Source organism: Hyla sarda, chromosome 4, assembly GCF_029499605.1.
Source record: "Hyla sarda isolate aHylSar1 chromosome 4, aHylSar1.hap1, whole genome shotgun sequence".
NCBI lineage: Eukaryota > Metazoa > Chordata > Amphibia > Anura > Hylidae > Hyla > Hyla sarda.
The window spans coordinates 121,084,082-121,105,665 of NC_079192.1; the positions used below are offsets into that span (position 1 = coordinate 121,084,082).

The window sequence follows — 21,584 nt, forward strand, 5'->3', positions numbered from 1 at the left end:
ATAGGCCAGAACGACTACTTTTTTGTATTCAAATTTAGAAGAAACAAAAGTGTAATAAGTCTTGCATGTCAAACAATACACAGAACTGACAGTTTAATATTGGAGAGATGTGCTGTTTCTGAGGAGAACATTTAATAAGTGTTTATCGACTGTGAGATCAAAAGCTGCCCGAATCTCACCGGTTTTAACCAGCTCTTTGATAAGCTCTTCTTTCATTCGGATGTTGATAGCTAGCTCCCGGATCTTCTGCTGGGCTTGACACAGTCTCCATTCCGAGTTCTTTCCTGGACTAGAACTCTCTCTTGGTACACAGTGTTCCCTCTTCTTATATTGAGCTGTGAAGATGTTTAAACAACACTTCAGAAGTTTTATGACATTATTGATAAACAATATGACTAAGAAATGAAGATTGATCATATAAAAGAGCACGGTGCAGATACACCAATTTACATCAACGTAACATCAGGAAAGGTCGCAGCATCAGACTTTATGCAGAGCCATATTTATTTGATAACTTGACAAAAAGGTTATTGTCAAACAAGTTATTAAAGGTTTGTGAAGAGAGATAGTTCTGTAAAGTAAATCTTGCAGTGAAGATTTCTGGAACTGCTCTATATGGAGCTGTGAGTATTTGGATACACATGCATGTCCATACAGTGATGCTATAGATGCCAACTTCAAAGCTTTACATTTTCCCACCAGTATTATTGGGTTATACAAACAAATTTCAATGTAAATGTCAAAAATTTAACTTACATGCAGATGAGTTTATGTCTAGCAATATTTCCTCTTCATCCTCACTGTCCTGAATAGGTGTTGGATACTTCCGATTGTGGGCTAAAGTCACATTTTTTACGTCAACTTTGCACAGCTTTTTAGACCTTTATTGAGAAAGAGGCAAAATATATAAGTCATAAAAAGAAATGATAGCACATAAGAGGCCACTGCTTGTGTATATGTCTCTAACAAGGTGAACATGTTAGGCTTCTTTCACACTAGGACTGTTGCTCTGTTACAAATGGACGTTAATGGCTCTTTTTTTTTGTTTTGTATGCCATTAACATCCATTATTGTAATGGAGCAAAATGGGAGTTATAACAGGCAAAGAGGATCCCATTCACTTGAATGGCCTTCCTCTAACGTCAGTTATAAGTCCAGTTATGATAGCGGGAGAAAAAGACGTGTCATGCACAAATTATTCTCCCGCTATCTTCCTAACGGATGTCACCTACCGGACGAAAACGGTAGTGTGAAAGGAGCCTTAGACTTCTTTGGGCTTCCTAGAAGGCCATGGGATGCCACATATGCTTGCCTTTGAAATGTCAGGGGTTTGCAGATGTTGAAAGCTGGAAAGTGTCGTTCAGCTGGTTGAATAGGTTGCAAAGATATTTCTATTCTCTTTTTGACCAATTGGTAACAAAAAAAAAAACAAAAAAAAAACAACCATGCAGAACTGTTATTATGTTAAGCGCAAAACAGTAAAACCACATCATTGAGAAGACCACGCTTATCTAGAAGATATTTCTGTACATCAGTTACAGAGGGGCTGGGAGGGGAGGGCAAACAAGAAGCTGTTCTTGGCTGTGGCACTTGAGCAGCTTGGCCCTGCCTCCTAGACAATTGCCTGAAATATAAAAAGGCAATTTTATAAGTTTGGCAACATTCAGCTTCAGGAAAGTTACATTTTGTTTTAATACCCTAAAAGCTATCCAATGGTGTCTGCAGCTCTTAGCAGCAAATACAGCTGACAGATTCCCTTTGACCCCTACATAACTCCAGCCCTCTTCCTTCTGCTATACATCTCTCACAGGGCCAATAACTCCTGCATACAGTCCTACGTGCACTCATTGGCCATTAACCCCTGCTTTTCCCTAGCTCCAAAGAGTATCTATAAACTATCAGTCCGTAAGTAACAAAATATCGGCACTCACCAATTCAGCTTGCAAGTCTTCTTTATTGAAGCATACTTACAAAAAGGGTACAGAAGAGAAGGATAGTGGGGGGACAGTGGATGGCGACCGAGCTCCTGTTTCGCACGCTTGGTGTGCTTCGTCCGGCCATGTCTGAAGGTACCTGTGACTGCTATTTATATGAGTGAACCAAGTGATTCACCTATCCCATACCTGCACACCTCTCACGTGTGCAGGTAACGTGAAAGGTGGGGGAGTGCACTAAAAACAAGGTTTTAGAAGCACGCCGAGAGCTCCGTCCTGTCGTTTAACCCAATATTGCCTGTGGCATTAGTTTTTACTATCCATAGTGTTTCTATGCGCAGTAATTTTTGCTCTATCCGCTCATATTTGTTACTAAGGATTTTTTCGATGCCTACAAAGCGAAGAACTTCAGGATTATTATTATGAACCTCTTTTACGTGGGTTTGCAGACGAGACGCTCCTGGTCTTCCAGTGCATATGGTATATAAGTGTTCCCTAATTCGCATCTGGAGCTGGCGTATGGTCTGCCCTATGTAAAAGAAGTCGCATGGACACATAATGGCATATACTACGTTTTTGGTGCGGCAGGTGATCAAATCTTTTATGGTGTGAAACACCGGGCCCAGTCTAATATGTTTTGTTTCCCAGCAGTATTTACATTGATTGCAGTTTTTACACTTGAAATTGCCTTTATTTAAATCATTAGTAACAAATATGAGCGGATAGACCAAAAATTACTGCGCATAGAAACACTATGGATAGTAAAAACTAATGCCACAGGCAATATTGGGTTAAACGACAGGACGGAGCTCTCAGCGTGCTTCTAATACCTTGTTTTTAGTGCACTCCCCCACCTTTCACGTTACCTGCACACGTGAGAGGTGTGCAGGTACGGGATAGGTGAACCACTTGGTTCACTCACATAAATAGCAGTCACAGGTACCTTCAGACATGGCCGGACGAAGCACACCAAGCGTGCGAAACAGGAGCTCGGTCGCCATCCACTTTCCCCCCACTACCCTTCTCTTCTGTACCCTTTTTATAAGTATGCTTCAATAAAGAAGACTTGCAAGCTGAATTGGTGAGTGCCGATATTTTCTGTTTCTTACGGACTGATCTGAAAATTGCTTGCCATATCTGAGCACCACCTCCAGCAACACAGCTACACTAGCACCCATCTGCCGTCTTACACCCCAAGACACCACTAGCAGTGCCGCACCACCTCTATTGTGAACTATCTATAAATTATACCCTTTGACTGTCCTAGGAGAAAGAATAGTTAGGCCATGTTCACACGGCATAACTTGTACTGAAGGTCCACACAGAAAACATATGTGGTCATTTTGTACATCTGAAGAAGGCACCATCAAAATCCCAGCTTACTCCTACTAGTCACTTCTTTGCAACATGCATCAGGGTGACACATAAAGAATGCATATGTTAAAGAACTAGACATCAGGAAAAATACAACTGTCTGTTAACGTTTCGACTGTTCTAAATGATAGTTTAGCCCTGTTTATATTGTTTTCCAATAACATTCACCAATAGCTTATCGCCCAGGACCCACACTGATCAGCAGAATTCAATGGAATGGATCTGAGCCGCAGTACCAGACTAAGTAACATAAAACCACTGAACACAGAAGAGACGACAGTGCCTCCACGGCCAAGAGTAAACATTTAAAAAATATACAAAAAAAAAATCAATAAAAGTAAAATGGAAAGGAAATAATTGCCTGTTGTGAGGAAAAGACTTGTTAGATTCTCTCTCAAATTCTTCATTTTCCATTGTCTCTTCTTCTGACTGTCCTGATGGATCAGAGTCCTCACTGAATTGTCTGTACAGAACTGTATCGGCCTCCTCCATACTGGACACCAGCTTCTGAGTTCCACTCTGAAAATTTCTTGTAAGCTCATTAGATAAAGAAGCAACACTTTCTGAAATCTGGAATAAATACAATAGGCACCAGAATAAATAAGGAGGCCGCTGAGGGTGATCATGCAGCTTTTGTATTTAAAAACAGCATACAAAAGACGCATGATGACTATTGATGATGACTGAATAACTGTTATTTACTATATTTAAAAGTATGCAGGAAGCCTTCAGTAGAACGAAGGATCATGCCATTTTAACTCCTGCCCTGCAATACCAACATAGTGACAAACCCAATACAGCTATAGGTGGTTTAACAAATCAGTCCCATTCCAACAGAATTGACTAAAGGGGTACTCCTGCCCTAAGACATCTTATCCCCTATCAAAAGAAGAGGGGATAAGAGGTCTGATCAAGGGGGGGCCCCACAATCTCTCATGCAGCACCCACCTGTTTCAGCTGCACGAAGCACTGGAGGCTCCATGTCTGTAGACTCACGACCACAGGGCCGGAGTATTGTGACGTCATGACTCTGCCCCTTGTGACTTCACGCCCCGCCCCCTCAATGCAAATCTTTTGACTATGGACCATACACTTGCATTGAGGGGGCGGGGCGTGCCATCACAAGGGGCGGAGTCGTGACATCACTATACTCCGGCCCCGTGGTCGTGAGGCTTCAGACATGGAGCCTCCAGCACTGCATGCAGCTGAGACAGGTGGGAGCTGCATGAGAGATTGCAGGGGTCCCCAGTGGCGGGACCCCCACGATCAGACATCTTATCCCTTATCTTTTGGATAGGGGACAAGATGTCTTAGGGCCTGAGAACACCTTTAAGTCAACCCTGACCATGCATACCTTCTTATGATTCTTGCTGAATAGAAATTTATTCTGACCCATTGTGAGTGAAGGCTTTGTAACCAGTGGTGCTGTACTTGGTCTTGCTCCAATCTGTAGTAAATGTACATCTTCCAGCAAAGCCGTCATAGACAAACCAGGCCTTAACTGCTCCAAGTGGGACTGTAATTTAGCTATTTCATCTTGTCTCTCTTGCAGTTTATCACTCTACAAAAACCATCATAGTTAGAAATGTTAATACCATAAAAAACAATACTGAAAGAACAATACTCACTACAGGCTAGCCATTTAGTGCAAAAAGCAGTAAAAAGTACAGCAAGAACAAAAATCCAGTTTTCTTGTGGATTGGGGACACAGCACTATGGAACATCCAAAAGCAGTCCCCTAAGGGCAGAAAAAGGAACAGAGAAATCAAAATTCAACCTGCCTAGCGCACAAGTTGAAAGACCTTGCGGCCCTGACTGGTATCAGAAGAAGCCATGGTATGGATCTAGTAGAATTTGCAAAACATAAGCACCAAGTGCCATGTGGTATTCTTGCTGACCTGGGAAGATGATGCCAGATGGAAGACTGTCCAGGAAGCCCCAAATGCCCGGTTAGAGAGAGCAGTGATCCTGTAAAGCAGGAAGACCACTGCAGGGACCCTCTGGGAGCACAAACAAGCATTCAGGGCAACTGAAGGTTGCAGTGGCAGCAAAATAAAGGTAAATTGTCCAGAAAAGTCCAGGCAATAATGTGCCCGTTCACAAGGATGGGAAGGAGACTAGCAAAAGAAAGGCAGGAAAATGAGTGTAGCCTGCCTAGGTGAACAAACTATACCCATGGTGCTGTATCCCCCCAATACTATCCACGAGAAAAAAGATGCTGACCTGCTTACAATGTACATCAAATTTACACAAAAGGAGGATTTTTTAACACATACTTCTGATGGATGTCACTATATAGGAATAAAGTGGGTTTTACTAGTAGATAATATAAAAATCTAAAATTTCTGAGGATGCATCTCTATGCCCTTGGAAGATATATTTTTACACCCCAGATGAAGCCTAGAGCGAAACGTTGGGTGGTGGAGGCACGCACACTTACTCTTTCCCACTGTGGTAATGATACTGTGTTTTGTCAGTGTACTTTTATTTCCCTTTGTGGTCCTTTTTTCAGACATCTGTGATTTGCACATCTTTTCCACTGTGTCACTTTACCTTTGTTTACAGGATAGCAACCATTATGATTTTTATACATGTATCTCTTGCACTGTGGCACCTTACCTTTTGTTTAAAGTATAGTAACCAATATGGTCCTTGTAATGTACATTGATTAAACTTACTTGAGCTATTTAACTGTATGCTCAGTGCGTAGTCTCCTATTAGTCGGTTCTTCCAACACCATGTTACTGTGCATTTCTTTTATATGTTTTTAAATATATGTCTTTTGGAGCATATATGTCTAATAAAATTGATTTTTATAAACATATACTTGGATCACTATGCACTCATTTTCTAGTGTTTCTAATTCAAGTTTATAGCGTAGAACTCTTACATATTGGGACTTCTGTGTCTTAACTAATAGAAAATCAGTAGGGAATAGGATCAGCAAGCACAAACCATGAGCAAGTTTATAGGATAATCGATATGCTATAAAAATACCTATGATTGGGAAACCCTCTTTAAAGGGGTATTCCAGGATTTTTTTTTATTTGACTATGCTACAGGGGCTGTAAAATTAGTGTAGTTCATAATATAGTGTCTGTACCTGTGTGTGACGGTTTTCTCACAATTCTTATGTGATTTTCACCACAATATTTATTTTTACCAGCATACAAAATGACTGCTGTCTCGGATTTTTCCCAGCTTGCAATGCGGTCAAGACCTGACTCACTAGTCAGCTGATGACAGGGAGCCTGTCTGCTTCAATGGGTGGAGAGAGCAATCTGCAAGTAATGCAACAGCTGGAGGCACATTGATTGAAAACCACAGGTCTGCAGCTCATTTATGTTTTGATGGGTGGGGTGGCTGATGTGTGGGAAGGAGGAAAATGGAATCATGGGATTTGTAGGCAAACAAGAAACAGAAATACAAGTTCACAAAAAGCTAGCCACAGTGTTCTGGTAATCTCACAGCATAGCCATTTAGCCCAAGACAAGCGCAGATTCTCCCTAAGAATGTCCATTACTGTCTGCCAGGTACGTACTAAAATCACCTTATGCTGGATAACCCCTTTAATGCAGCAGAACAAGTAATGGCTTCCAGCTGGATACCTGTATTTTGTACTGCTCCATTGCATCTTCCAAGGCAGCCAAAAAGTCTCTATTCTCATCTTCCAACCTCTGGATTTTATTCTTCAAAGTTTCAATGTACTTGTCTTTCTCGGTGTCACTTTCAAAGCTCAACGTGCCCTTTAAAATTAGACAAGACTGTATTAGTTACAAATTACGAAACAACTAGACCTAACAAAGCTCTTTACATCCAGCACTTCTATACTTTTCTCCATTAACATCTGCTCAGTCTACAAACTTTTCCTCTCTACCTTAACTGCAGTGTTTGGCCCTTAAACAGGAACTATAATAATTATTAAAAAAAAGAAAAAAACAAAACTTTTTGATACATTGGGGATATATGAAAAGTTTTGATCAGTCAAGGTCTGAAGGTCTGAGTGTTCAGACCCTGATCGATCACTGGAACGAGCCAGTTCTATCTTGTCTTTGTGTCATATGACAGCGATGGTCTCACAATTTAAGTTTAGGGGTCCATATGGCTCACATAGACACAGAGCATTTAAGTGATCGGTTGGGGGGTGGACAATCAGACCCCAACCAATAGAAACTTTTATTATGTCCCTAGAACAAGACAAAGGTTTTTTTATAATGGCAGGTACACTTTGGGGCTGGTCACTTCTAATTTTTTCCTAAAACAGGAGGTATGGAAGATACTCGTCTCTGCCTCTGTCTACAGTATGTGAAATGAGAACCTTCACCCTAATCGCTGTCCCTTTAATCCCCTTCAGATGGAGATCCTGTCCATGACATGGCATTCTATGGAGGAGCATGTAACCATACCATCATTCATTCTTCTAAATTGGAATGTGCTGAATAAAAGAAGCGCAGGTGCAATGGAGGAGGGTCAGTAGTGTTGTAATGGTCACATGCTCCTCCATAGGATGCCATGCCATGTCATGGATGGGATCTCCGTCTGCTGGGGAGAGAGAATGGTGGATCAGAAGACGGAGCTTCTCATTACACATAGGGGGTACTGAGGCAAAGACAAGTCAGTGGTAAATGACTAAAAATGTCATACCACCTACTTACTAAACAATTAGAGATAAGCGAAGTTACAGTGATTCGATCCTTCACGAATTTCTCGGCTCGGCAGTTGCTGACTTTAGGCTGCATAAATTAGTTCAGCTTTCAGGTGCTCCGGTGGGCTGGAGACTCTCTCCTAGGACTGTATCCACCTTTTCCAGCCCACCGGAGCACCTGAAAGCTGTATTTATGCAGGAAAAGTCATCAACTGCCGAGCCGAGAAGTTTGTGACGAATCGAATCACTTTAACTTCGCTCATCTCTATAAACAATGTGTAGAAGTGGCCAACACCTTTAATGCTAAAGAGAAAAAAAAGTTACATGTTTTTGTTTTGTTTGTCAGCTGGTCCTATAATGTTTTGTTTCTTTTTTATTAGACATACAGTGCTTTATTTTTTACTAAGTTGGAGCAGCAATATATCAGTATATTTTGTAGGCCTTTTTAGGGAAAATGGTTACAAATAGGCAAAAGAAATTTGTGCCTAATTTTTATGTTAAATAGAGGAAAAGACGACCACGACAGTGCCTGGTGCATTAACCCAAAACAACTAATGTAGATTTGTACAGAATGCTCACCTTGAGCGCAGACAAAAGCGCATATAACCCAACTCGGTGGGTAATCAATATGGAGTGATCTCCTGAAGTGCTACTAAGCTGTAGGGAGAGCGGGATCTGTACTTGTCCTGACCGCAATTAGTATGTATGAAAGTTAGGCAAAAAGTTCCTCTTAGGCACTGCTTCTCCTTGGAATCACAAGATCAATATTGTAATAGTGAAAATAATATTTTATTCACCTCACAGATGAGCGTTTCAGGTACAACCCCTCAGCTCGGTGTACAGAAACATTAAAACAGCAGGTATAAATACATACAAAAGTAATAAAACTTAATGAGAGAATCATAATTATGTTTTATTACTATATGTATATATTATTACAATTTCACTTGCAACTTTTATTCTTTTATCTATTTCGGAAACTTCACTCAGGTCATGTGAATCTGACATCCATGTGCAAACTCCTCCCATTTAATTCACCTTTTTGGCATGATTTGTGTGTATTTATACCTGCCCTTTTATGTTTCTGTATTATCAATCTGAAGGAGGGTTGTACCCGAAACGCGTCATCGGTGAACAAAATATTATTTTCACTATTACAATATTGTTCGCGTGATTCCAAGGAGAAGCAGTGCCTAAGAGGAATTTTCGGCCTACCTTTCATACATCATTTTTATGTTGTCTGCCGAGTAAAATAATGTTAGTAAGTTTAAAAGACATCTGCAGCGATAACTTATCCCCTATCCACAGGATAGGGAATAAGGGGGAGATTTATCAAAACCTGTCCAGAGGAAACGTTGCCCAGTTGCCCATAGCAACCAGATCGCTTCTTTCAATTTTAACAAGGCCTCTGTAAAATGAAAGAAGTGATCTGATTGGTTGCTATGGGCAACTGGGCAACTTTTCCTCTGCACCGGTTTTTATACATCTCCCCCTAAGTGTTTAATCTTGGGGGTTAGACCGCTGGGACCCTCCGCAATCTCCCGAATGCGGCCCCGGCATTGCCGTGCTATGTGTTAATGCGCGTAGCATCAACCTCACTGAGGTCAACGGTACGCCCCCTCCACATACAGTTCTATGGGAGAGGCGGGGAGGCACAAACGCTGCCTCCCGCCTCTCCCATAGAACTACACGGGGGAAGCAATCTGATTGGTTGTTGGTAAAATTATATTTTGATATCTAAGTTGTGTGTGTGTGTATATATATATCTATATATATATATATATATATGGTCTAACTTAAGATGGTGTTGGCCGGTTTCATCTAGATTCAATTAACCATTGTCTTAGTCCTGGACAGCGCCCAGTCATGCTCGAAAACTATCCAAATGACCTTGGTAAATAATGAGGTTTTTGTTGGATAAAAAGCTTTTTCTGTGATAAGGAAGAAAGTGTAAAAGGAACCCTGTGATTGGTAATAAAGTTATACACCATTATCCCCTGATTCCTTAGCCAATAAACTTAGAGTGTTGCCATATAAAAGAGCTGTAATCTATTTTGGGGTATGATTTTCTTCTGCAGAGCAGTTTTTTCTGCATGTAAGAGAACGTCCATCTGTATTGATACATATGAATTAAATCTGTCTGCTAATCAACACGGCTGGAGTCGACTGATCACAGGGAGAAATAGATCCTAACATTGGTTACTCTGGGCAGCAACGTTTCCTCTAGACAGGTTTTGATAAATCTCACCCAGTATATTTTCCCATAATACTATTTTAAATTTCAATGAATCCCTACTTCAATAGCTTTAGATGCCGCCTCTGTGCAGCTACAGTAAGTATATTCGGGTTAGAAAATAATAACATTTTGGGTGACAAGGAGTAGTTATTTTATTTGACAGGACTGTTTTAATGAGAAGGGAGCATTATTTGTTTTCCACTATGGAAGCACAGGTTGGCAGACAAAACATGATCTGTGTGTTCCCTGCTGTTCCCATATATTGATCACTAATAACAAGCCCATTAGATCATTATCAGTGATTCCTATACAAAGACGATACATTTCTTCTTTGCATGCCTCCAAGCCCACTCTATATAGGGAATCTCCGAAATGTCATGGCTTTGCCTAGTAACGGCCTTATGCAGAAGCAGCAGCTTCTGTAAGGCTGGGTTCACACCATGTTTTTTAAATACAGTTCCCATATCAGGTTTTTGATAAAAACAGATTCCTCAAAACCTGACCAACTGTATCAAAATGTGTGTACAAATTTAAGTCGGTATGCGGTTTAAAAAATTATGTCCGGTTGCATCAGTTTATTAAGAAAAAAATCATATATGTTTTAAACTTTTCATTCCATTATGAATAAAGTTTCACTTGTTTGATCGAAATTCCAAGAAAAAAAACTGTGCAAAGTCAAAAAACCGTATAGTGAAAACCGGATGGAACCGTATGCATACACGGTTCTGTACAGTTCCCATTGACTCCCATGTTTAAAAATATGTATACATTTCAATACGGTTTTTCACCCGGACCAAAAACCGTGGTAGGCTACGGGACTGACAAAACTCTACAGGATGCAAAATGGACACAACCTGATGCATCTTTTGTCATACGGTTTTCAATGGAGAGTCAATGCATACGGTTTTCAATACGGTTCCGTACGGTTTTCAAATTGAAAACATATACGGGAACTGTATTGCAAAAACGTGGTGTGGACCCAGCCTAACTGAGGACACAGCACTCAATACAGGCACTGTGTTTTACAAGGAAAAGTTTTTAGTTCCCTGTCACAGTACATAATAAAGTTCCTGTAGTGACAGCCCGATGTGGTGCAAGCAGGAAACAGTAAGTTGGCTCTTTACAAATAAGCCTCCAGGACTTTTCCATTGATTTAAGCAGATACCCAGTGAGGGGAACACATAAAAACTGACTAAGCACCCGTGCACACAACGGAATGTCCAAGCAGAATTCCACTTTGAAATTCCAATGCATGAGTGCCATTGCTGTCAATGGGATTCCGCTGAACAGTGCACATTACAGCGGCAAAGTTTTCCTAAGACTCTAAGGGTAAGTTCACACATACAGAATCTGCCGTATTTCACGATGCGCAAAATCTGTTGCATAGCGGGAAATATGCTGCATATTCTCTTATGAGAAGACACACAGGGCTGCCCAGTGGCAGACCTGTGTGTGCAGTGAGGTTTGACGGGGGGAGGGTCACACATCAAAGTAACATTGGTGTGCTGGCTCCACCTCCAAACCTCACTTCTGCCAGGTAGCCCTGTGTATCTGCTCTTGGAAAAATATGCAGCGTGAAATATGCTGCATATACCGTACTCTACGTGGCACCCTACCCTAAAGGAGGAACTATTTTTGTTGCCCATAGCATCCAATCACAGCTCAAGTTTTATTTTATATATTGCTCATGAAAAATGACAGCTGTGACGTGATTGGTTGCTCTGGGCAAAAAAAAAACAGTCTCTCTTTTAGGCTATGTTCACCCACAGAAAATTCTGCATTTATTTAAAAGGGATTCCGTAATCCTATTCAGACATTCCGCTTTCCACAAAAAGTATAAGGCCAGTCTTAAGTCTTAAATTTTGCTGAATTCCGCAGCGGAATCCCCTTGAAGTCAATAGGGCTTGAATTTCAACAGAATTCTGTGTTCTGAGAACACAGAAATTCTGCCGCACTTCCGTTCAGCAAGCTGAACAGAATTTGTTTGGAAATGTGGAATTCCGCTATGTGAACATGGCCTTAGGTAAAAACTGTCTATTACCCTCCCCTTAAACTATGTAAAATAATAAAAAATTGCCTAAACTGACAAAAAAAACTCTTTTGTTGCCCATAGCAACCATTCATAGCTTACCTTTTATATTTGAAAAAAAATGAAAGCTGAGCTGTGATTGGTTGCTACAGACAAAAATAGTTTCTCTACTAAAGAGAGATGTTCTTCTCAGAGTGCTGGATTGTGGGAGTCTGTGCTGACGCATGATGTAAAACATTTTAAACCATCTCTGAAATGTTTTTTTTTTTTTTTAACCCCTTCCAGCTATAGGACCTATACATTTGTTCCAACACCTGACACGTTTGTGCGCTGGGACGTATGCATCCGTCCTAGTGATCTCCTTCACTGCCATGGGCAGCGCAGAAGATCGGTGGCAGGACCCAGCTGTCAATCACAGCCGAGGACCCGCCGCAGCTGCCGGGGCCGCGATCGCGCTGGTCCCGGCAGCATTAACCCCAAAGATCAATCCTGATCACGGCATCTATGGTGTTGACAGGAGGAGTGTGCTACTCCTGTTCACCAATGGCGGCACTGCGATACGGTCGCAGGTCACCGTTGGTTGCTATGGCAGCAGGAGGCCATATCATGGCCACCTGACTTCCTGCGAGATCCAGCCAGAGGCTGGATCGCACAGGCTGTAGTGTGTGCAGCTCATCAGGTTATACTATGCTGCAGTACAAATGTATTGCAGCATCGTATAACCTATAAAAAGTGAAAAAAATAAAGTAATAAAAGGTTCTTCAATACATGTATGAAGTGTAAAAAAGAAATAAATAAAATGCCCTTTTCCCAATAAAACCCTGTATTGTCATCAAAAAAGATCTAACACAAATCATACACATAATAGGTATTGCCATGTCCTTAATGACGTGTACTAAAAAACTATAATGTAAAATTATCCCGCACGGTGAACAAAAAAAACAAAAACAACAAAAGCGCAAAATTCGCCAATTTTGGTTCAAATAGCGGAATAAAAAAAAGATTAAAAAGGTAGCAGGTATCACAAAAATGATACCAATAAAAAGTACAGCTCATCCCGCAAAAAATAAGCCCTCATTCAATGGCTTCAGATGAAAAATAAAGTGACGGCTGGTGGAAAATGAATAGCAGGAAAATAATTTTGCTCAGAAAAGGAAAAAGAACATAAAAAGCTATAAAAAATGGGTATCGCCATAATCGTACTAATAAATATAACATCACTTTTACCGCACAGTGTACAATGCCAGAGTTTTTCACAAAAAATGCTGCATGTGACAAAAATGCACCCCTTATATAAAGCACAATATGTCACCGAAAAAAACAAATCTCAGAATCGCTCCTGTCAGAAAAAGCATTCTAAATTACCATTTAAAGAGACCCAGTCACATTTTTGTTTTTTTAAAAAGAGCATGGTCATAAATATATATATATTTTTTTTATCAGGCTTCCAAGCATAACATCTCTGAAAAAGTATTTTTCTCAGAATTTCCCATTGAAGTCAATAGAAGTTAAAAACCATGTGTTTTTTTTTGTCCACGTGAAAACACCCTTAAAGGAGTACTCTGATTCATAAATGTATATCCCCCAAATGTTCCCGATGGCTGTACCTCTCTGGCCATGTACTTCGTGTTGCAATTGGTCCAGCCGTTCTCCCGATGCAGCGCTCCGTATTTCATGGCACTTCCTGGTTATGGTGGTGTGGAGGGTGACTTAAAAATCATCATCCCCCATGCTGCCTTGCTTCAAGTTCCTGTCCCTCCGTGCCTCCCTCCTCCTCCTCAGCCCCTCCCCTCCCTCCTGCTCTCCCCTCCCCAATAGGCAGACTATTGTGAATCATTAGGTCCGTTTTGCATTTGGTCCTGCGCATAGGACGGGTGTTACGTTACTATTATGTGCAACTCCTTTTGTGAATAATCCTGATAGTTGGATCACATACCTGGTCCAAAGTAAATGCTGAGTGCGCAGGCGTGCACAGCTCAGCATGATAGGAGGGAGGCTGGGGAGGCGTATACTCAGCCGAGCGAATACCGGCTGAGCAAATGAAGGGGGCTTGCATATTTAGGAGTGGGAGTGACCGTCTCGAGGGTGTGGGGGCCGGCATACAGTGGGGAGGATACAGAGAACGATGACGCTTCGTTCCCAAGATGGCTGCGGACGGCTGCATAATGGGGAACGAAAGTCATAATCCACACAGATCAGCTGTACTTCCGGTTTTCATAAAACACAGTGATGGCTGCCTGCAAGTCAATGGAGGTGATTTATTATGTTATATAACTTCGGCAATGCTTGCTATTGGTGGAGAAAAGTTTTGCTTCAGAGTACTCCTTTAAGTGAGGTTACATTTGTCCGGCAACCTGGCACCATCCTTGATGTCAATTGATGGGAACGCAGGATGGTACAAGCTAGAATTTTTGCATCCGGCATTCCATTATTTGATCTATAGGCTAAAATAGGGTACAGAGCAGGACCTATGGACCATCTGACAAATTTGCCACATTTGAGCATTTGTTTGAACAAAAAGGGGCAATCTTGCAGCATTTTTTCATCCTGCGGGACAGATGGCAAATATAGCGGATCACCAGACATATGTAAATGAAGCCCAAGTATGATATAGGTATGCAGCCATTCCATTCACCACCGTATTCCGTGAGATCAGTAATAGGGAATTACTCTGAACAGAATACATTACAAACTTAAAAGCCATCAAGTGCTCTAATACTGAGCACTATTTATTAAATGATGGAATCCTGTTAATATTCCGTTTACTTTATTGCATGCTAGATATGAGAACAGTCAGACATCCTGCCTCTTCCACTAAGGAATTAACGTTTTATGGTTTGGCTGCCTATATTTCTGCATGGTAGACTAACGTTCCAAAAGGATTTTAGCTAAGCTGCTTATAGACAGATCCCTTTACCTACCAGGATCCAGATGTTTTACATTATACAAGCTAATGACCAGCATGAGGCATTCATTTACATTCTTCTTGCTCCCATACTTATATAACAGAGCAAATAACTTCATTAAAGGGGTTATCCAGCAAAAACTTTTTTTTATATATCAACTGGCTCCAGAAAGTTAAACAGATTTGTAAATTACTTCTATTAAAAAATCTTAATCCTTTCAGTACTTACGAGCTTCTGAAGTTGAGTTGTTCTTTTCTGTCTAAGTGCTCTCTGCTGACATGTGTCTCGGGAACTGCCCAGTTTAGAAGCAAATCCCCATAGCAAACCTCTTCTAAACTGGGCGGTTCCCAAGACACGTGTCATCAGAGAGCACTTAGACAGAAAAGAACAACCTTAACTTCAGAAGCTCATAAGTACTGAAAGGATTAAGATTTTTTAATAGAAGTGATTTACAAATCTGTTTAACTTTCTGGAGCCAGTTGATATATAAAAAAAAAAAGTTTTTTTCCTGGATAACCCCTTTAAGAGTAATCATGACATCCAAGTGTCAGCGTTGGGGCATAATACTAACAATTACAAGGAGGGATGAGAATATGTTGGTATAAACCCAATTCAATATTATAGTTATGGGCCCTAAGCTGTGCAGAAAATACAGGGTGGGACTTGGCCTGCAGAATTATCAGCTGCTTGTTCTAAAGGATGATGATAAAGATAAACAGAAACATTACTGCAGACATTGAAGACAAGAATCGCATCATGTCGCATCACAATCTTGGCTGCAATAAAAACAATAGTACTCAGGCTAAACGACTGAATTCCAACATTTTTGAATTATATTCGGATGATGTCTTGTAAGGTGGTAGTGACTAGTTCAGAAAAGATGAAAAACCTGTCACGGTGCATAGAAAATATATACCGATTGCTGCACTAGTGGATTCATTCACATTTTACTGCAGAATAAAGAGAAGAAATCCAGCTCACCACTCAGTGTAGTGCCCGGATCTGTGCCTGGCAAGGCACACCAAATGCAGAGAAGAACGATGATCCAGCGCTTGAAAATGATAGCTTTATTGTTTTTTTTTTAAATATATTATTAATTATTATATTTATTTTTATATATATTTTTTATATATATTTTTATAACAATAGTTTTGTTGTTCAACTGTTTTTTTTATTAAATAATTTTTCTTTAAAACAGATATTTGACTGTAAAGAAAATATAAGTACGTAGAATAATAAACAAAGGTCATTACGTATTAAACAAGACCAGGTTACAATATGGTAATCTGCATAGATCCGGCTGTCAAGATGTTGAAAATGATGGATTTATTGAAGAAGCATGCGCTTGAAACGCGTCTGTTGATATGGTCGGTTTTACAGTGTCAAGTGATCTTCAATAAAGCTATCATTTTCAAGTGCTGGATCGTTGTTGTTCTCTGAGTTTACATTTACTGCCTTATTAGCACAGCAGACAAGTGTAGGACAACACCTTAAAAATGAAGACTTGAAGAAGAGGAGGTCCAGCGCCAGTGTATTGTGCAGTCCCGGACGAAGTGGAGCGAAACGCGTTGGTGTGTGAGGTGGGGGAACAATGGAGTAAGTTTGCTGATTCCAAACATTTGTTTATTATAGTATATGGTTACCATAGTGCAGTGTTTCTACCTATATCCCTGCATTATGTGGTTTTAGTGTCCTTGCTTATATTGGCCTGACATATTATTGTTGGCACACCACTATGCACCTTATGTATTAACTGTTTACACGAACTGAAGGTGCTATATATTCATACATCTATTTTTGGGCATCTACTTGGACCAGCTGCTGCTATTGTCCACTATATATATATTATATATATATATATATATATACATACACTCAGTGTTCCGCCACTGTTAAATTTTAATCATGTCTGAGTGGTATGTGTCTTTTATGGGTTTTTTCTTGTTGCCCATATGAATTTAATTGTTTAGTAAAGATTACATATATTTTTTGCTACACTTGTGCAGTTATATTTATTTCTATATTCATTGGCATTTTTGGGCACAGATTTTTTGTAGGTTATATAGTTAATTTATCTTTGCCTTAGATTTTGTATTTTCTATGTCTCTCATAAGTAATGATTTAGTGGCCTTATTTATGTAGTTTTTTTTTATTGTGCAGTAAAGTCTTGATAACTATTAAATTGCATGTACAGACATATGGATTTGGGGATAAAAGTGACATGTTTCGGCATCTGAGAACACACTTATCATACAAGCATTAAGATTTTACCACACAAGAATTTGCACCGGACTTCTTGCTCTTCCACTATTGCGTTCATACCTTGCACTTGGTGGGTCTCCTACTGATTTCTTTAGTGGATTCCTCTACAGAAGAGCTCTCAATCCCACTGTCTAGTCCAGAAGCTGACGTCACTTCACTCCTTTCCTCTTCTACTGTACACATCCAGTCCTTCAACCTCTGGACTTGAAAGGGAGACAGGCCTCCCTCCGATAGAAGGTCCATAAGAAGGAGGTAACCTGTGTCTGTACAAGTCCGATAATGTGCACACTCTGCCATTAGCCGGGACACATGGTCCTCTGTAGATCTTCGGGCCACATTCTTAGAAGGGTCAAATCTGTTGAGTATTCGAGTTTCTGATCGATGTCGCTGCTCCAGAGCACGCTGCAGGGACTTGATCTGATGCTGTAGGTCTTCCACTCGCTCAGAGTCTTTCTTGTAGTTCACAGTCGCTTTGTTTTTAATATTTTGAGCACGGTTGGCATAGTTTAGAGTGTTCAACGTTTCATCAAAGTCTGAGGCTGAAGGACTTATGCAACAGATCATAACAGTCTTGGCATTTCCTCCAAGGGAATCCTTTAAAATCCTATAGAGAAATGACATGCAATCCACTCATTACAAATACAAAAATTCTTAAAATAATTATGAAGGTGAAAGCAGAAACATGTCCCTAGTCAAAAATTGAAATAGAAAAAATGGTGACCAGGAAGCGCAGACGTGTTCACAATGGTGTATTTTTACTATGAATCATATTCACATATTTTTACCAGTAAATGATCAGACCCTATTAATTAAGTAGAAAGACTTTTCCTAAAAAAAAAGGTTTCATACTTTTCTATAACACAAACAAAAAAAAACAGAGCCCTCACAGAAGGTGAAGGTCTACACGAGGATTAATGGACAGGACATTAGACAACCCTTATCAATAGAACCAAGAGGGGCTATATACCTTGCGCTAATAAGAATTGTGGGAAAGACAACAGAAACACCCCAGTCAGATTGTACCTCGTGTTTTTTTTTTTTTATAGACGTTTTGCAGGTTTTTTGCCTTTATCATGCATACTAGGGATCGACCGATATCGTTTTTTTAGGGCCGATAGCCGATAACTTATACCGATATTCCGGTATAAGTTATCGGCTATTTATCCCCCTGCGACACCGCTGCAGATCATTGATTTAAAGCGGGCGCTTTTAAATCAATGCACTGCAGTGGCTTTTGCGGTGCCATAGGCCGCCGCCGCCACCCGCTACTCTCCCCCTGCCTGTCCGGGGGTCCCGAGACCTATCACCGCCACCGCTCCCCCCCCGCCGCGCCGCACCGCGCCTAGGGGTGCCTCCAGCTGTTGCAAAGCTACTATCCCAGAAACCTGACTCACCTTCCCAGTTGCTGCAGGGACAGTCCGGGCCATCCATCCTTCCTGTAGTGTCCGGCGGCATTCCGGGTGGAGGGTGAACCGGTCCGGGCTGTCCTTCTTCTCCGGGAGTCCTCTTCTCCACTCCGGGCAGGCTCCGGCCTAGTAACGCTGCATAGACGCCGCTGCGCAGCGATGCACCTGACGTCACGGCGTAGGGGCGTCTATGCAGCGTACTAGGCCGGATCCTGCCCGGAGTGGAGAAGAGGACCCCCGGAGAAGGACAGCCCGGACCGGTTCACCCTCCACCCGGAATGCCGCCGGACTACTACAGTCGCGGTGAGGGGGCGGGGCATTATCGGCAAGGTAATTGCCGATACCGATAATGCCCAAAATCGTGATTATCGGCCGATAATCGGTCGATCCCTAATGCATACTCACTATCATTAGTCATATAGCACCATTCCAGAGCAGCTTTTATTAGTTTTATTACTTTACCTTGGTCATGTGATCACATGTCTGACACTCCAAATTTTCCAGTACCTAAGACTCTGACTTCCTGTGGACTACAGGATGACATCATCACCTACCAGATCCCCTCCTACTAGCTCCCAGACCCCCATCTGCAACCTTTATGGGATAAGAATATAGTTATACACCTCCTCTTAGACTGTGTACACACATTTTGTTTTATGCAGCTTTTTTCTGTTTTCTGCAAATCATGGCAAAATTGGAGATTGTACTACAACCATGCAAAATATGGTAATGATGTGCGATTTTTACAACAGTTTTGAAATACTGCTGCAAAACAGCTAAAATGCAGTAAAACGTGTGAAAATACTGTAAAAATTCAACATGTGAACAGAGCCTAAAGACTTCAAATGTTCATTAAACACCTCAATTTTGATTATAGGTCAACTCACTTTCTCCTCATGGCAATATTTCTCTAAAATCACACTGAGTAAGAAAAAAAACCTGCACAGTGTGAAATGGCACCAACCCACTGGTGAGTTTAATGAGGTTACCTGGGTTATCTCCAGCACTAGCAGGTGCAATGATGTAACACCCCAGCCAAAGCCAGAGGATTCATGGGAAAGGTAGGCTGCATTACACAACCAGTTTAGTGAAGGATTTATATCCAAGATGGAGCTTAACCATGAATGCAACATCAGCAAAAAGGGGTAAGAAACATGCATAGACAAGAACCTCTACATTATTCAATAAGAATAGTTATGCTGCATTATATAAGCAAAAACATTCCTGGAATGCTTCTTTAAAGGGATACTCTAGCACTAAGACATCTTATTCCCTATTCAAAGGATAGTGGATAAGATGCCTGATCGCGGGGGTCCCGCCGTGTTCGCTCTGGGGTCTGATTACTGGCGATCACAGGGACGGAGCATTGTGACGTAATGGCTCTGCCCCCGTGTGACGTCGTGCTCCGCCCCCTCAATGCAAGTCTATGGGAGGGGGCGTGACGTCCTTTGGATAGGGGATAAGATGTCTTAGTGCCGGAGTACCCCTTTAAGATGATGTACCCAGCAGTATGTTTAATTCAATTTAGCATAGCACATAAAAGGATACCTGCAATACAGTGGGGGATTTCCATCTCATGAAGTAATAAAGTATTGCTAGCATAGACCATCACTTTATTATCATGGCAGATTCCATAAGTTGACCTCAAAGCAGCCTCTCATTGTCAAGTGGCAATACTTTATTACTTCATGAGATGGAAACCCCTCCCACTGTATTGCAGGTATAACATTATTATTTGATGATGTTTTAGCCAAAAAAATACTTTTGAGATTTTGACGGTTTAATGTATAGAAATGCTTATGTATATAAAAAATAATCTAAATAAGCTGCAACCAATAGGCATGGCATAATACCTGGTGATCTTGGAATCTCTGTATGGGATATGGCTTCCTTTCCTTTTTGGGTCCCCAAGGGCACTGATTACATTACCCAGGGCTAGTAACCCAGAGTTGATCTGAATACTTTCTTTCAGCCTTTCTCCAGTGTTGCCAGTTTTCAGTATACGTTCTGACCCAGCCAGGTCTACAAAGTGGAACTTGGAGGACAGGACCTGGCCAAATGCTAGACCTGGACCATCCTCATCATTGGTCACTCTGGTGACTCGACCGACGACTCTCCTCTGTTCCATTGTGACAGTGAAGATTGTATGAGAGCGGCTAGAGTGAGTATTGACCTGAGTAGCGCCTGTATGCTTAGCAGTATTGCCTATTTCTAGAAGACTAAGTACTTCATCAAGTCCTTCCACTTCTGTCTCCTTTACACCACACAGCACTAGGAAAATAAGAGAACATGAGATTATATAAATGATACATAGAGGCCAACATTTGTATTCAGGTTGCTTACATTTAGAGAAACACTAAACATGAGGCTTAGAATTACATGCGAGTGGTGAGTGTTGGGGAGGTCCATGCAAATAATTTACTATTTATAATAAAGCAACCCCAAGGCCCCAAACTCTGGAGAATGACAGGGTTTATTTTTTTTGCTTTCTAAGGCTGGAACCACATATGCAGTTTTGAAGCCAAACACAGGAGTGCACACACAAGGTCATTTTTAGTTTTCCTTAACCCCTTAATGACGAAGCCCATTTGGGCCTTAAGGACGCAGACAATTTTATTTTTACGTTTTCATTTTTTCCTCCTCGCCTTCAAAAAATCATAACTCTTTTATATTTTCATCCACAGACTAGTATGAGGGCTTGTTTTTTGCGCAACCAGTTGTCTGTTGTAATGACATCACTCATAAAATACCATAAAATGTATGGCGCAACCAAAAAAATACTATTTGTGTGG

The 21,584-nt window shown here is 41.0% G+C and overlaps 1 protein-coding gene across 1 annotated transcript in view; it reads right to left on the reverse strand.

Moving 5' to 3' along the window:
• The window catches only part of KIF7 (kinesin family member 7), a 48,177-nt gene that overhangs the window by 17,193 nt on the left and 9,400 nt on the right, over positions 1–21,584 (reverse strand). Inside the window, exons 4-10 of the mRNA XM_056571932.1 lie at positions 20,646–21,063; positions 17,447–17,990; positions 6,917–7,054; positions 4,663–4,869; positions 3,670–3,878; positions 757–881; positions 180–335 (exon numbers count right to left, since the gene is read on the reverse strand). Coding sequence (XP_056427907.1) covers positions 180–335; positions 757–881; positions 3,670–3,878; positions 4,663–4,869; positions 6,917–7,054; positions 17,447–17,990; positions 20,646–21,063 — 1,797 coding nt within the window. The remainder of the gene's footprint in view (positions 1–179; positions 336–756; positions 882–3,669; positions 3,879–4,662; positions 4,870–6,916; positions 7,055–17,446; positions 17,991–20,645; positions 21,064–21,584) is intronic.